At 52.9% G+C, this 14359-nt stretch overlaps 1 protein-coding gene across 3 annotated transcripts; it reads left to right on the top strand.

Annotated features, from left to right (window-relative positions):
* The first annotated feature begins 650 nt into the window (after positions 1-650).
* On the top strand, positions 651-5012 carry LOC110542965 (HLA class II histocompatibility antigen, DO beta chain). 3 transcript variants are annotated; one of them, XM_060369088.1, is made up of 6 exons: positions 651-860; positions 2316-2585; positions 3216-3497; positions 4189-4299; positions 4469-4497; positions 4697-5012. In XM_060369088.1, exons 1-6 carry the CDS (start codon positions 770-772, stop codon positions 4730-4732), a joined length of 819 nt encoding a protein of 272 aa, XP_060225071.1. In that variant the 5' UTR covers positions 651-769; the 3' UTR covers positions 4733-5012. The 3 variants fall into 3 exon arrangements, with proteins under 3 accessions (XP_060225071.1, XP_060225072.1, XP_021485113.1); XM_021629438.2 differs by having other exon boundaries at positions 654-860; positions 4664-5012; XM_060369089.1 differs by lacking the exon at positions 4469-4497 and having other exon boundaries at positions 653-860; positions 4664-5012.
* Positions 5013-14359: the final 9347 nt, after the last annotated feature.

Below are 14359 nucleotides of genomic sequence, written 5' to 3'. Positions count from 1 at the left end.
GATGATGATAATGGTGGTGATGATGATAATGAGGAGACAGGGTCTCACTCTGTAGCTCAGGCTGGCACAGGACGTGCAGGCTGGTGGTTCTACAGCAAGTGCGTTTTACAGAATCCCATCCTGCCATCTTGCTGACCTGACCCCCAGTACTTCCTTATATTCTGTCCTTATAAATACATTTCCATGATTTTATTCCTTTGAGAATTTTGCCTCCCTGTCTGTTTTTCTGTCTTAGTCTTCCTCCTCCCTCCTGTCCTTGCTTGGAGTACCAGACACAGTAGCACCCGCCTTCCGTTTTTGCTGATAAGCCTGCTGCAGGCTCCCTGTAAGCCAATTCACAAAGCGTCCTCGCTGCTCGGCGCCCTCTACCGGCAGCGGCAGCCACCTCCAGGAGGGAGACCTGTTGGTCAGAGTGACCTGTTGGACAGAGGGACCAAATGAGGGGAGCAGGATGCGCAGTGAATGACCTGCTTTGTTCCAGACTTTCCCCTCCTGATCCCAGGCCATTTTCCCATACGTAAACCACCTACCCTGACTCTCCAAGGCAGCTGGTTCAGGGCTATTAAAACACAATGCTATCAAAGTGTTCTGCCTAGCAACAAATGATGCAAAACTCATCAGCCTTGATTGGCTAACCGTCTGAGGATGGTCCCCCTCTCAGGCAGGCTGGACGGTTATCTACACTTTGTGATTTTTTTCACTTCTGTGGAAGACAGCTCCATTCTAAAGACGGGCACCAGCCTCTTCACCATCCCATTGTCCCCCCAGAATGGGTGCTGGGAGGGCCCCCTGGGTGGTGGCTCTGCTCGTGAGCCTCGTGAGGCCAGATTCCTTCATGGCTGAAGGCAGAGACACCCCAGGTAAGATCAGAGCATTTGTTTCTGGGTGTGTCTGCGAGAGGGTCACTTTCTCCCGTAGACCAAAGTCTCAGAATCGAGTGGCTCTGACCTCAAAGAGCAGCTGTCCTCCCACTGACCAGGAAGCTTTGAAGCCTCCTCACCATCCACGATGAGAGGCCTTCCTGTGCTTGAGATGCAGATGCCAGGGGAGGGAGGGAGGAGGGAGGGAGGGAGGAGGGAGGGAGGGAGGGAGGAGGATGGAGGAGACGTTTTTTCCTCGTTGGTCCTTACGCATCAACTTCAGACACCTGAACCTTGAAAGCCAGAGCCTGCGAGCAGCTGAGCCCCTGAGCTCTCGCTATGACTTTCTGTTTCTCTAGAGAAACCGGGACTCTCCTCTCCTGCCCCTGAAGTCAGACAGGTTGAGCCTGTTAGTGATTTTTGGCCTCAGGTTCCTGTGTGCCGTCTGTTTTTTAGCCGGGGAGACGGGCCCTGGAAACAGAGTGTTGTCAGACCATGAAGATGCAGGGTTAGGAGCAGGAAACAGGATGTGCTACGATAAGAAAAGACTCCCTCGAGGGCCAGAGTCCCTCAGAGTGCAGAAGGGGAACGAGCCCGGTGGGGGAGGGGAGGAGCAGCATTTGCCTCTGGGGACAAGAGCTGCTCTGAGTTCGTCATGCCCACTGACGAATGGAAAAAACAATCACCGTTGATTTTTTTTAAATGATGATGAAGGCGCCACGCACCTCTTCTCTAGCTTGTAAGAGGGAAGGGTGGCGAGGGGCTGGAGCCTGGCTCCTCGTGTGAACTCAGGGACCAGGGCAGAGGCCTGGGGGGGCGTGAGAGCCACTCTCACGGCTGAGCATCCCTGGAGGAGGCTGCCCGGCTTAGGAGCGAGCAGACCCACAGCGCAAGCGCAGTAACCGTTTTCCTCCAAGCGGCAGTCATGGAGGACCACCTGCTTTCTCATTCCCAAGCGCTCAGAGCCGAGTCACGGCACGCCATGTCACAAGAGGCCTTTCCCTCCCCGTCCCGCCCCCTCTCTCTTCTGTCCTCTCCATGAAGGCCACTCCGAGTGTGTCTTCAACACGGGTGTGGTGTTCGAAAGCACGGAGCTGGCAAAGCCACGATGGCTCCGTGGGTAAAGCCGCTTGCTGCCAAACCTGAGCTCGATCTCCAGGACCCACATGTTGGCGGCGGAGGGGGATGGGGACAGGGAAGTGGGGAGACCAAGGATGGAACTCACTCCTGAGGACAGTTTTCCCTGTAGAGTTCACATTTTAATAAACGCCAGCGAGCACTGGCTGGTCCGTGTTTTTGTCTCCAGATGTTATATGTTTGAGCGCACTGCCATCGAAGGGCTCCCCCGAAATCCGCACCCTCTGACTCAGCGTGCCTGGTGCAGGCTTCCCCAGAGGCCCAGAGGCCCAGAGGCCCAGAGGCGTGGCTGGTTCCTAACCCTTTCATGGTTTCCAGAGGATTTTGTGATCCAGGCGAAGGCGGACTGTTACTTCACCAACGGCACAGAGAGGGTGCGCTTCGTGGTCAGGTTCATTTTCAACCTGGAGGAGTATTTACACTTCGACAGCGACCTGGGGGTGTTCGTGGCGCTGACGCAGCTGGGGGAGCCTGACGCCGAGCAGTGGAACAGACGCCCGGATCTCCTGGCGAGGAGCAGAGCCTCTGTGAACCTGGTCTGCAGGCAGAACTACAGGCTGGGGGCCCCCTTCACCGTGGGGAGGAACGGTGAGGGAGGAACGGTGAGGGAGGGACGGTGAGGGAGGAATGGTGAGGGAGGTGGCCCAGCGGGACTCTCCCCCACAGCCTATGACAGGCGTTCAAAACGCTTTAAACTCTATCCATGGGTCTGTCTATGGTCTGTCCATCCATCCATCCATCCATCCATCCATCCATCCATCTATCTATCTATCTATCTATCTGTCGTCTATCATCTATCTATCTATCATCTATCTGTCTATCTAACATCTGTCTGTCTATCATCTGTCTATCTATCTATCATCTGTCTATCATCTATCTATCTAACATCTGTCTGTCTATCATCTGTCTATCTATCTATCATCTGTCTATCATCTATCTATCTATCATCTGTCTATCTATCTATCTATCTATCTATCTATCTATCTATCTATCATCTGTCTCTGTCTATATCCATCTATTTATCTATCAATCATCTGTTTGTCTGTCTATTTGTGTGTGTGTGTGCTGGCAGAGTCTAACTCCTCCTTGCAGCATCCACACATGCTTCTCAGTCTGGGGGCTTAGGTGCCCCGCACTGCCAGCACCTCCTTGGCTGGCCCGGGACATGGCTCAAGGGTGTCACTATCCTGACCTTGGTGCCCGTTCTTCTCTTGCCAGTGCCCCCGGAGGTGACAGTGTACCCTGAGAGGACTCCGTTGCTGTGGCAGCACAACCTGCTGCTCTGCCTGGTGACAGGCTTCTACCCCGGGCACATAAGTGTCAGGTGGTTCCGGAACGGACAGGAGGAGCGGTCTGGGGTCTCGTCCCCGGGCCTTGTGAGGAACGGGGACTGGACCTTCCAGACGACGGTAATGCTGGAAGTGAGCCCGGAGCTTGGGGACACCTACAGCTGCCAGGTGGAGCACCCCAGCCTCCCGAGCCCCGTCTCCGTGGCGTGGAGTAAGCTTTATTTTATTTTATTTTTGTTGCTGTTTTTTAAATTTTTCTGGGGCTCAACCTGTAGGGTGGTGTCACTTCTGTGTTCATCTTGGTTACAGGACAAGTTCCCCTGGTCGAAGAGTCCTAGTGCCAGGGCGGAGGGGACAGGACAGGTGTCCAGCCTCACAGTGTCCAGGCGATAGGGCGGGCAGTCAGCACACTCGCCTCCGGCCCTGGCACCTAGTTCCCTTTAGCACTTCAGCCGACGCTGCCGTGAGTCAGTGAACTCCTGCCACGCCAGCGCGGGCAGCTGAGCTTGATGCCCAGACTGTGTGACAACCCAGCGGCTCTGGTGTCTGCGTTCCCAGGGCCGGGGAGGTGGAGACAGGCAGGTCCCTGGGGCCAGCCTCACCCACTTAGTGAGTTCCAGGCCAGCGAGGGACCCAGGGAACTACAGCCGCAGCAGCAAGGGTGGGAGGCATCTGAGGACCACGCCTGAAGCTGACCTCTTCTCTATGCTCGTGTGCACATACACACACAGACACACACGTGCGCACACACAGTCGGTGGCAGAGGGGAGGCAACTCCATCTCTACACTTAACTCTTCCCTGAGCCGTTCTGGGCTTGGGGTCCAGTGCAGGCTTTGGGTGTTAGGAGGTTGGGTCCAGTATCGGGAGCACTTCGTTGACTTTAAATCTTGTTTTCCCATAGCGGCTCAGCCTGAGTATTCGTGGAAAAAGATACTGAGTGGGGGCGCGGCGTTCCTGCTTGGGCTAATCGTCTTCCTGGTGGGCGCTGTTAGCCACCTCAAGGCCCGGAAAGGTAACGGACCTCCCGGAGAGCCCTCCTGTCTGCCCCGTGGCTTCTCCCCTTCTGAGTGAGGAGAGGCCGCTCAGGGGAGTCCAGGGGACGCAGAGATGAGTGCCGACACTGAAGGCCACCCCCAATCACATTTGATCCTAATTGGGGACCCCGTTCTCTCTCTTCCCAGCGTCTGAGCGGACTCAGTCTGGCCGTGAGGTAGGCGCCCCGTTCTTGTCTTTAGCTGGCAGATCACGGCCTCTTTTCTTTGGCCAGAGCGAGAGGACACCACAGAGCGAGGGAGGCGGAGGGAGGCGTCATTGTCTCCTGAGTTTGGGGAACGGGTAGGTGGGAAGCCTCCTCAGACCCCCCCCCATTCCTGCAGGTCTCAGGAGCTCTTCTCCCACCTCACCCCTAGAAAGACCCTGAGGGACGCTTCTCCCACAGCGCCTGAAGAAGTGTCAGAAGGCCTGACCTGGGTCGGTAAAGTGGCTGGTTCTGGAGTCTGTGAGATGTGCTCATGTGTCCTCCCCTCCGGCCTGCACCTCAGCAGTCCTCACTTCCAGGACACGGTCCAGAAACTTCCCTAGGACCTAACTCATTCCGGTTCCAAGTTGTTTCAGTCTCTGTGGCCGCCCTGAACCCTGTGCTGGGGAAGCCCAGTTCTTCTGTCTCCCAGACAGTTGCCTTAAAATCCTTCGTATTGTAAAATAAAACAGTCACAGATAACCACAGTGGATGTATAATTTAATGATTTATTTAGGGCAAAACCCACGTAATTACCAGCTCAGGTCAAAACACAGACTGTGGCGGTGTCTGCGGGAGTGCCCCTGCGGGAGTGCCCCTGTGCCTCTGCCAATCATGCACACACACGTACACACACACACACACACACACACACACACACACACACACACACACACGTGGGGCGGCTGGCTGGCGCCTCAGCCGAGCATACATTTCTGCGTGCCGTACTCCGCTGTCCCTCTTGTCTCTCGGACTTCCAGATGCTTTTCGGCTCCCTGCCTTCCTGTTAGGACCAGGGTTGTTGAGAAGCCTCAGCCAAGGTGAAGGGTTCCCGCCCTCACATTTTCTGGCCCGCACACATGGCGCCACCGAACACACTCCTTCACCCTTTGTGTTTTCTCTGACTTAGCACCCGATGCAGCCAGGGGTCAGGCTGGGTTTGCTTCTTTCCGGGTCTAAAGGGGCCGTGTCCTTTTCCGTCACATTGTATCTCCTTGTTTCTCTTTTCATGGTGTTACAATAGCGGCTAAGTGCCCTCCCCAGTCCCCCCCCATTACTTTATTGGAGTGGCTACATTGTGACAGTCTGTCCCGGATCCCGTCTGTTTATTTAGTGGGTACTGTTGGCTCCATTCTAGTTATCTGCGCTAGAAGTTCAAAGTCTGTGGCGCTGAGTCTGTGGGCGTCTTGCACTGATCCCCGCCTTTCACAGGGCCACCCTTTTGTTCACTGCTGCACCATCCTAAAACCAAGACCTAGTTTCCTTAATAGTGACCTTAGTGGACAATAAATTCGCTGGTTTTGACCAACCTTGACACCCGAGTAACCATCTTTTTATCGGGAGTGTTTCTGTTGCATGCGGATGGGAAGGCAATGCAAATCTCCGTGAGTTCTGCGTGGGAGCAGAATGCGCCCTTCGATGGACCATCATTTTGTCTTGATATAAAGTATATTTTTTATTTTTTATTGTTTGAGAATGTCATATGTGTATATTATATATTTTGATCAAATCCACCCCCATTTCCTCCCTTCCAATTCTCCTCTCTCCTGACTGCATTTACCTCCCAATTCCTTTGCACTTTAGGTCACGGGGCCAGCTTGGTTCTGCCTGGATGCTGGTGGCAGCAGGTCCATCTGCTGGAGTGTGTGAGGCTCTCAGGGGACCTTTCCTCCCCAGCAGCTGTTAGCTGCCTGCCAATAGCTCCCTGGCTACCGGTGAGATTTCGCCAGTCCCTCCCATTCATGGTCTTGGACCACGCAGACACTTTCTCAAGGAGTGTAGGTTGTTGTGAAATAAACTGCAGTTTAGTTAGCTGGAGATTTTCTGGGGCGTTTTCATTGTCTGAGGTGATGTTATTTCTCTTAAATGGCCTCCACATTTGTTCCACACTGCCAATAAAGCCCGCAGCATCGTTTTTAATGTAAAACTGTTTTTCTTGCCTTTCCTGAGGATAGCATGCGACACGCCCCTGTCCTCTGGCACAGAGCCCACAGGACGCTGGCTCTCCAGTAAACCCCGTGGCTGCCAAACCTCACGTGGGCTCTTCTTTTCCACTCTTTCCTGGCTCAGTTTTGATTCTGTTCCCCACAGTTTTCCCTCTTTGGGTATTCCTGTCTGAAGATTTTTCTCTTAAAAGTCCTAGATTTTATGTTTTCTGATATAGTCTATAACCACTCTAAGTTAGTTTTTAAATATGAAATGTGAAGCTTTTTTATATGTAGTGTTTTGTTTGTTTTGTTTTTGTGACAGAATCTCACACAGCCCAGGCTGGCCTCAGTATCACCATGAGCCTGAAGCTGGTCTTGAACTCTTGTTTGCACCTCTCACGTGCTAGGTTTACCAGCACGTGACACCAGGCACAGTCCTTCTAAATATAGTTTCATTCCTTCAGTGCCATCTGTTGAAAATGCTACCTTCTCTATAATGCATCATTTTTACCTTTTTATCAAAATTATTTAGGGGCTGCAAGGGTAAAAGCGCTTGCAGGCAAGCGTGGGCAACTTGAGTCTGATTCCAGGAGCCAAAACAGTGGAGGGAGAGAACTGTCTCCCACAGGTAGTCCTCTGACCTCTGACGCAGCGTGCATACCGCCACCCCCCACACCCTCACACACACGTATGCACATACGCACACACACACACACACACACACACCTCTACACACACACACACAAGGGCACTGACACTGTGGACATTTTGGTTTGTGATATGCAAACATGTCGGGGATTTTAGTTTGTGCACACCTGTTAAGTCTCTCTCGAGCAGCGTGGTCTTTGCCTGGTGGGATTGGTTGAATCCTGAGGACTCTGAGGGTATAAATAGGACAGCCCGGAGGAAGAAGGCATGGCTGCTTTTGACTGCTTGCTGCTGGTTCGTCCTGCTGCTGGTTTGCTGTTTGCTGATTTGCCAGTTACTTGGGTTTCTGGATTTCTGCATGACTGACATTGGTATTTCCCCCAACGAATCCTATGACCCTACCCAGCAGGACGGAGCAGAGAGAACCCCACCCCCATCCCCTCTAACCTTCTTTCCCTCCTACCCGGTGTTGGGGGGTTGGAAGGGAGGTAGAAGCATTTAAGAACCATAAATAGTAAAGATTTGTTTAAAAGTCTAAGCCTACAAACCACTGCAGATATACACACACATACATGAACTGCTACACACACATGCACAGACACACATGCACCCCATACAAGCACGTATACACACATCCACATGCACACATGCACACACACACAAATACATACAAAATGCGATAAAAACCGAAACGCTAAACATTTACTCGGACCTGGCACGCCGGTCTGCTGCTGGATTTTTTCTGTTTGGGTGGCCTGCGCCTGCTCCTCGGCCAGTGTCACACATCTTCATAGCTGTGTAACTCTTAAGATCGGGCAGACTGGCTTCCAGTGCCCTCCTCCTTCCCACCGCCGTGCCCCCAGGGTGTTTGCGGCGACGCTGGTGAGTCTGAAGAGCCCGCTGTCTTTACTGCGCCGGCTGCCCTGGCTGGCACAGCGTGTCTGCGTGGTTCTCCACTCATTTGCCATTACAGCTAGCGACTAGGCTATTCACTTTATTTTGTGTGTGTGAGGGCTTTGCCTGAAGGATGTCTGTGCACTGTGTGTGTGCAATGCCTGTAGGATCGGGAGAGGTCGTCGGTGCCCTGGAGCTGGAGTTTCGGATGGTTGTGGTCCAGCATGTGGGATTTGAACCCGGGCCCTCTGGAAGAGCAGCCGGTGCCATTAACTGCTGAGCCACCTCTCCAGCCTCCTTTGGCTTGTTAAATTAGTGGGCCTTTCTCATCGTACACAGTTGTGGGTGTTAGACTTATACCTCAATGTTTCATTTTGGGAGCTAGTTGCCAACAATAGCTAAAATGTGAGAGCATGATTTCCTGCCTTTCCTTCTCAGCGCTGGAGAGCGAGTTAGGGACCTCGTGAATGCGGCATCTTCTGCCCCTGAGCTACATCCCCGCCCTCGCGGCCACGTTACTTGACTGAATTTTGAAGTAGGGTCTCACTAAATTGGCCACAGTGGCCTCGGGCTGATTTTGCAGCCCAGGTTGGCCTTGAACTTGGGATCTTCCTTCCCCCGTCTCCCTCGCAGCCTGGCTCCCCGGCCTGTGCTGTCACCCCTCTCTCACAGGGTCACCCTTGCTGTCCTCTGTTGCAAGGGGCTTGTCCTGTGGGGAGGCCGTCACAGCAGAAAGGCCCACGAGTGGTCTAGGGAAGTTCAGTTTACTGTTTTTGTGCTTCTCTTCCCTCCTGTAACCTGATGGACTTCATTCAAGGTCACGTATAAAGTCGTTGGGGCGTCTGAATGCCTGTGTCATCTGAGAACGGAAACAGCTCTATGTCCTGCCTCTGCATTTTGTGCTTTTCAGAACTCGGGTTCCCTGGAGGAGGACAGCCAGTAGACGGCCGTGTGGCTATGAGGCGGGTCTTACAGGCTGGTGCACACAGCCAGGGGTCCCACAGGGGCCCCACAGGGCTGCCTGCAGGGCGGAGAGCGGGCGAAGCCGGTACCTGCTCAGTCTAGGAAGCTGGAGCACCAGCAATGCCGCGCGTTCAAGGCTGAGCGCTGGACGCTCTGTCTGGGGACCCGGTGCCCGAGCCCACGGTCAGAGGCTGAAGATTTCATCCCTGTCCTGACTGCTGTGGGCGGGAGCCGGCAAGGCGGAGAGAGGCAGCGGCTGCCTTTCACGGCGGGTGGGAGGGAGGCAAGATCTCACCCATGGATCCTTACCCTAGAGAGAAACCTGGGCCCTTACGTCATGGCCGCGATGCGCTTTAACTCTGGACGGAGCGGAAGGGTGCAGGGCTTAGCGGAGAGGTCCAGCGCCTTCCCAGCATCAAGCCCACGGTCCCACCCGCAGTGACGCTAATAAAATGCCAAAATAAAACCGAGCTCGAATAAACCCAAGACAGACACAAAGCGACAAATCCACAAAGAGTCCGGACATCAGACCTGAGTCTCGCTGCGCTTCTCTGGGTTCCGCTCTGAGGGTGCACCGCTGCGCTCCCGCCACTAGGCGGCGATGGACCCAGCGTGAAAGTCTTTTCTCTCCTTTTCTCCCCCACCCAACCCTGCACAGCATGAGCATGAATATGAAAATAACGACAGTATGTGCGGAATATAATAATATAGAATACTTGCCACGGTCGTGGTGTCTCTCCACGGCAACAGAACATTGACCGAGACAAGACCTCATAATCCCCCTCGCTAGCTCTTAGGAGTTGTCTGAATGTTTGTACACGCGCTCCTCACTCTTGATACTTGCTGAAAAGCACCCAAGTCCTTCATTTACCTGGAGTGTGCCGCACGGAATTCAAAAGGACTTTAAAATCGAGACTAACAGCATTCAAGTCTTTTCTTTTCTTAAGGTGGAGGCTCACGTTTCTAAGGGCCCGGGAATAAAATGCGGTTACCCTGACCGATCATTACCTACATCTATTATTATCACATCGTGGCTCATCAGTCTGTGAGGCTGCTACACACATACGCACACACACACACACACACACGCACACAAGCACACACACACACACACACGCACACAAGCACACACACACACACACACACGCACACACGCACACAAGCACACACACACACGCACACACACACACACGCACACAAGCACACACACACACGCACACACACACACACGCACACACACACACGCACACACACACACACGCGCACACACACACACGCACACACACACACACACACACGCGCGCACGCGCACACACACACACGCACACAAGCACACACACACACACACACACACACACTCATTCTCTCTGCTCTCTGCTGCTTCAAGTTCCCACCTTGGCTTCCCCGCTGTGATGCTCCGTCACCTGGAATTAAGAGCCAAAACAAGCCTTTTCTCCCACAGCTGCATTTTGTTGGATTTTTTTTTAATCACAGCAACAGAAACGAAACTAGGAAAGTTAGTGAGGAGTGATTCAGATTAGCATGGAGTAGAACCCAGAGCAGGGAACACCCAGGATAACAGGAGGATGTGAAGATGTAGACAGAGGAGGGTGCTGAGAGCCAGGGCCAGCAGGGTTCAGGAGACACAGCCCTGTCAGGGACGCCTACAGGGAAGGACATCTAGAAGAACACCGCTGGACGAATCTCTGAGAGAGTTTCTGGGTCAGGTTAAGTGAGGTCTGGAGACCCACTGTAACCGTATTGGCCCCCTTCCAGGGCTGGGGACCCAACCTACACGCAGGGGAAAGCTAACCTCGCCTAATTTGTTCGTAATGCTGGATCACGGGTGAGTGAGTGTGTGTGTGTATGGTGTATGTGTGAATGTGTGTGTGTGACATGTGTGTGTGTGGTGTGTGATGTGTGTGTGGTTTGTGATGTATGTGTGTGCACGCACGTGTGTGTGTGTGTGTGTGTGTGTGTGTGGTGTGTGTGTGGTATATGTGTGTGCGTGCATATAGGAGGGTGGTGTGAGTTTTCCACCATCAATCTCTTCTAAGAAGGAAATCTACTGTCAAAGGAGATTTGTACAATTTCCCACAGTGTCTCACGCGACTTGGGAACAGTCAGTGCCCTTAGGCAGCCACAGATGCCCAGGTCTTCACTTCTGTCTGCCTCTTCCTGTTGAGTTGTTAGTAGCCCTGTCTCAGCCACCTGGTGTGTGACCGTGGTGGCCACTGCCGTCTGCTTTCTCACTGGTGTGTGACTGTGGTGGCCACTGCCCTCCGCTTTCTCACTGGTGTGTGACCGTGGTGGCCACTGCCGTCTGCTTTCTCACTGGTGTGTGACTGTGGTGGCCACTGCCCTCCGCTTTCTCACTGGTGTGTGACCGTGGTGGCCACTGCCCTCCGCTTTCTCACTGGTGTGTGACCGTGGTGGCCACTGCCGTCTGCTTTCTCACTGGTGTGTGACTGTGGTGGCCACTGCCCTCCGCTTTCTCACTGGTGTGTGACCGTGGTGGCCACTGCCCTCCGCTTTCTCACTGGTGTGTGACCGTGGTGGCTGCTGCCGTCTGCTTTCTCACTGGGAGCATCTGTTTCTTTATTTCACAGGAGTTTATAATTGTTAATAGTCTCTTCAAAGAACCATCTCTAGTTTAATTTCTTATATTTCCCTTTGTCAATTTTTCTTTATAATGATGTTTGCTTTAATTTAAAAAAATAATTTTTTTATCTATTTTTGTGCCTTCCTTAAGTTTAATTTACTTCCCCCCCCTTTTTTTTTAACACTGTTACTAATTCTAAACATCTCTCCTGTAGCGATGTAAACATCTCTGGGAATTAATTTCTCACCAAGGACCACTTTTACCAGATTTTAATAATTTTGATATGTTATTCATCTAACTTTTTATCAATTCCACAGCACGCTGAGGGTTTGTGTTCTGAGGCAGACAAGGACCGTAGACTGTGGGACAGTGCAGATGGAGGAAATTCAGTGATGTGTGACAACATAGCCCCAAGACCACAGATCCTCCGATGTGTGATAGAATCTGGGTGGAGGAGAAGCTGGTGTGTGTGTGTGGGGGGGTGGGATTAGTGGGCAAAGAAAATCATGTCTGCAAAAATCACCTTCCAGCCAACTGTGCCATTGATCAACTTTAATCCCAGCACTCGGGGCAAAGACAGGTGGATGGGTCTCTGTGAGCCCAGCCTGGTCTACACAGTGAGTTCCAGGACAGCCAGGGCTCACTGATGAGGTCATTAAGGACAAGTCTGTGGCCCTCCACACAGGGGCACTGTATTCCAAAGCTGTTGTGGGGTCTGAGGAGGAGCAGCTGGGCTGGGAAACCAGAGGGAAAGATCTTGGGGAAGCATTGATCTAGGAGGTGAAGTAATACCTTCAGTGTTGGAAACTCCAGGAATCACGGCTTTAAAGAGAATAAGGAAGTGGGGGAAATGACTTATTTCCAGAAACAAGAGTCATAAAACCAGCTGCCATCAACTTCCTCCATCGCTAATGAAATGGCGCTGCGCTGAGGTAGCACTAGAGGGCACCCGTGAGCTAAGAAACCCAGCGGCCTTCACTGCTTGTCCTAACTTAACTGCTTTGGTTAGTAACGGAAAATAGAAACAAATAGAATGCAAAGCCGTAGATGTGACCACGCAGAGCTGCTGTTAACTAGGGCATATTGTGGCTGAGAGCAAGGGTCAGAACTGTGCCAACAGCAGTGAGAACAGAATGAATCAGGCACTCACCGCTTGAAGGAAAATCCAACTTAAGAAGCAGAAACCCAGCAGCTAAATGAATGAGAGTTAACTGACCTCAGAGGAACAGAAAATGACAAAACTGTAAATGAAAACTAAGTCACAACTGGGCGCTGGGCCACAACGTATTAAAAACATACTACAGGCCATTGCCAAACAGCATCAAACAGTCAAGAAAATGACCTCGGGACAAAATAGCCCTGGATTAGGGTTCAAGAGCTGGGGACCCTCTCATGGTCACCATCAAAGGAAGTCAGGACAGGAACTCAGGCAGGCAGGAACCTGGAGGCAGGGGCTGATGCAGAGTCCATGGAGGGGGCTGCTTCCTGGCTTGCTCCTCGTGGCTTGTTCAGCCTGCTTCTTATAGGACCCAGGACCACCAGCCCAGGGATGACACCACCCATAATGAGCTGGGCCCTCCCCCATCAATCACTAAGCGAGAAAGCGCCTTACAGCCAGCTCTTACGGAGTCACATTCCCAGGTGCAGTTTCCTCCTTCCAGAAGATTTCTGCCTGAGTCAAGTCAGCACAAACTTAGTCCAGGGATCCAACATCAGGCCTTGTGCATGCTCGGCTCGACCTAGGCACACGCTCTAGGACCGTGCCAGAACGAGTTCCAGGACAGCCAGGGCTACACAGAGAAACCTTGTCGGGGGTGGGGGCACCACCAACAAAACAACAAAACAAAATTGTGGGTGTTTAGTAGATTTCATAACTTCTTGGGGAGACGGAAGGGGCGAGGCTCTGAGAAGACGCTGAGCAAAAGCTGTGGAAGGCAGATGGAGGCCTGGCGGTGGCGGGGGGAGAGGAGCAGACAGAGCCCGCTACTGAGGCGCTGTCCTGAACTTCAGAATCCTCAGAGCCACAGGGTCAGAGACTCGGTGTCCTGCCAAAGGTGACAGTCCCGGGACAGCTCCAGCTCGGCGGCCTGTGAAGCGCGCTCGCACCAGCAGGTGGCCACAGCGCGCTTCGGACAGGGCGAGGGCGGCGTCGGTCCCTGGACCGCGCTGTGCACTGGCAAAGGCCCGCGTTCCTGCTGGGCGGGGAGCGGCCAGGCTGCTGTCCTCGCACCCACTGCTCCGTCGGGGTCCCGGTGGGCGGTGCCCCCCCCAGGGGTGGCTTTGGATGCTAGAGAAGCAAAGAAGCGTGAGACGGAGGAGCTTGAGGCCGCTGCAGCGTGCCGGCGCGCTGAGCTCTGAGAAGGCAAAGTTGCGGGCCTGAAACAAACCGAAGCTTGAAAGGGCTGAAGAGACGGCCACGGACACTTGTTCTTGCAGAGAACCAGGGTTCCCGTCCCAGCTCCACACGTGGCCCACAACACCAGGAGATCTGTCACGCTCTTCCGGGCTCCTCCGCATCAGGCGCCCGCATGGTGCACAGACACTCATACAGCCAAACGCACGGGAGATAATAAATAAATACCAAACAAACAAAACCGAGGAAAACCCTCTAGGCTCTTACTCGGTGACTCCTTTCCACATCGAGTTTCTGTAATTCTTTGTCAAATGTATTTTTGATACGTTGGCAAGCTATATTTTATCAGTTATGTTTCACAATTGTCAAGATGCAGGTATATAGTTTGAAAATTAAACTATAGATCTGTACTTTAATAAAAAGCCCTTCCTACATTTAGTGTTGAGA

Source organism: Meriones unguiculatus, chromosome 16, assembly GCF_030254825.1.
Source record: "Meriones unguiculatus strain TT.TT164.6M chromosome 16, Bangor_MerUng_6.1, whole genome shotgun sequence".
In the NCBI taxonomy this organism is placed as follows: domain Eukaryota; kingdom Metazoa; phylum Chordata; class Mammalia; order Rodentia; family Muridae; genus Meriones; species Meriones unguiculatus.
Note: the sequence above shows the minus strand (reverse complement) of the source record. Positions and strands in the feature narration are given on the sequence as shown.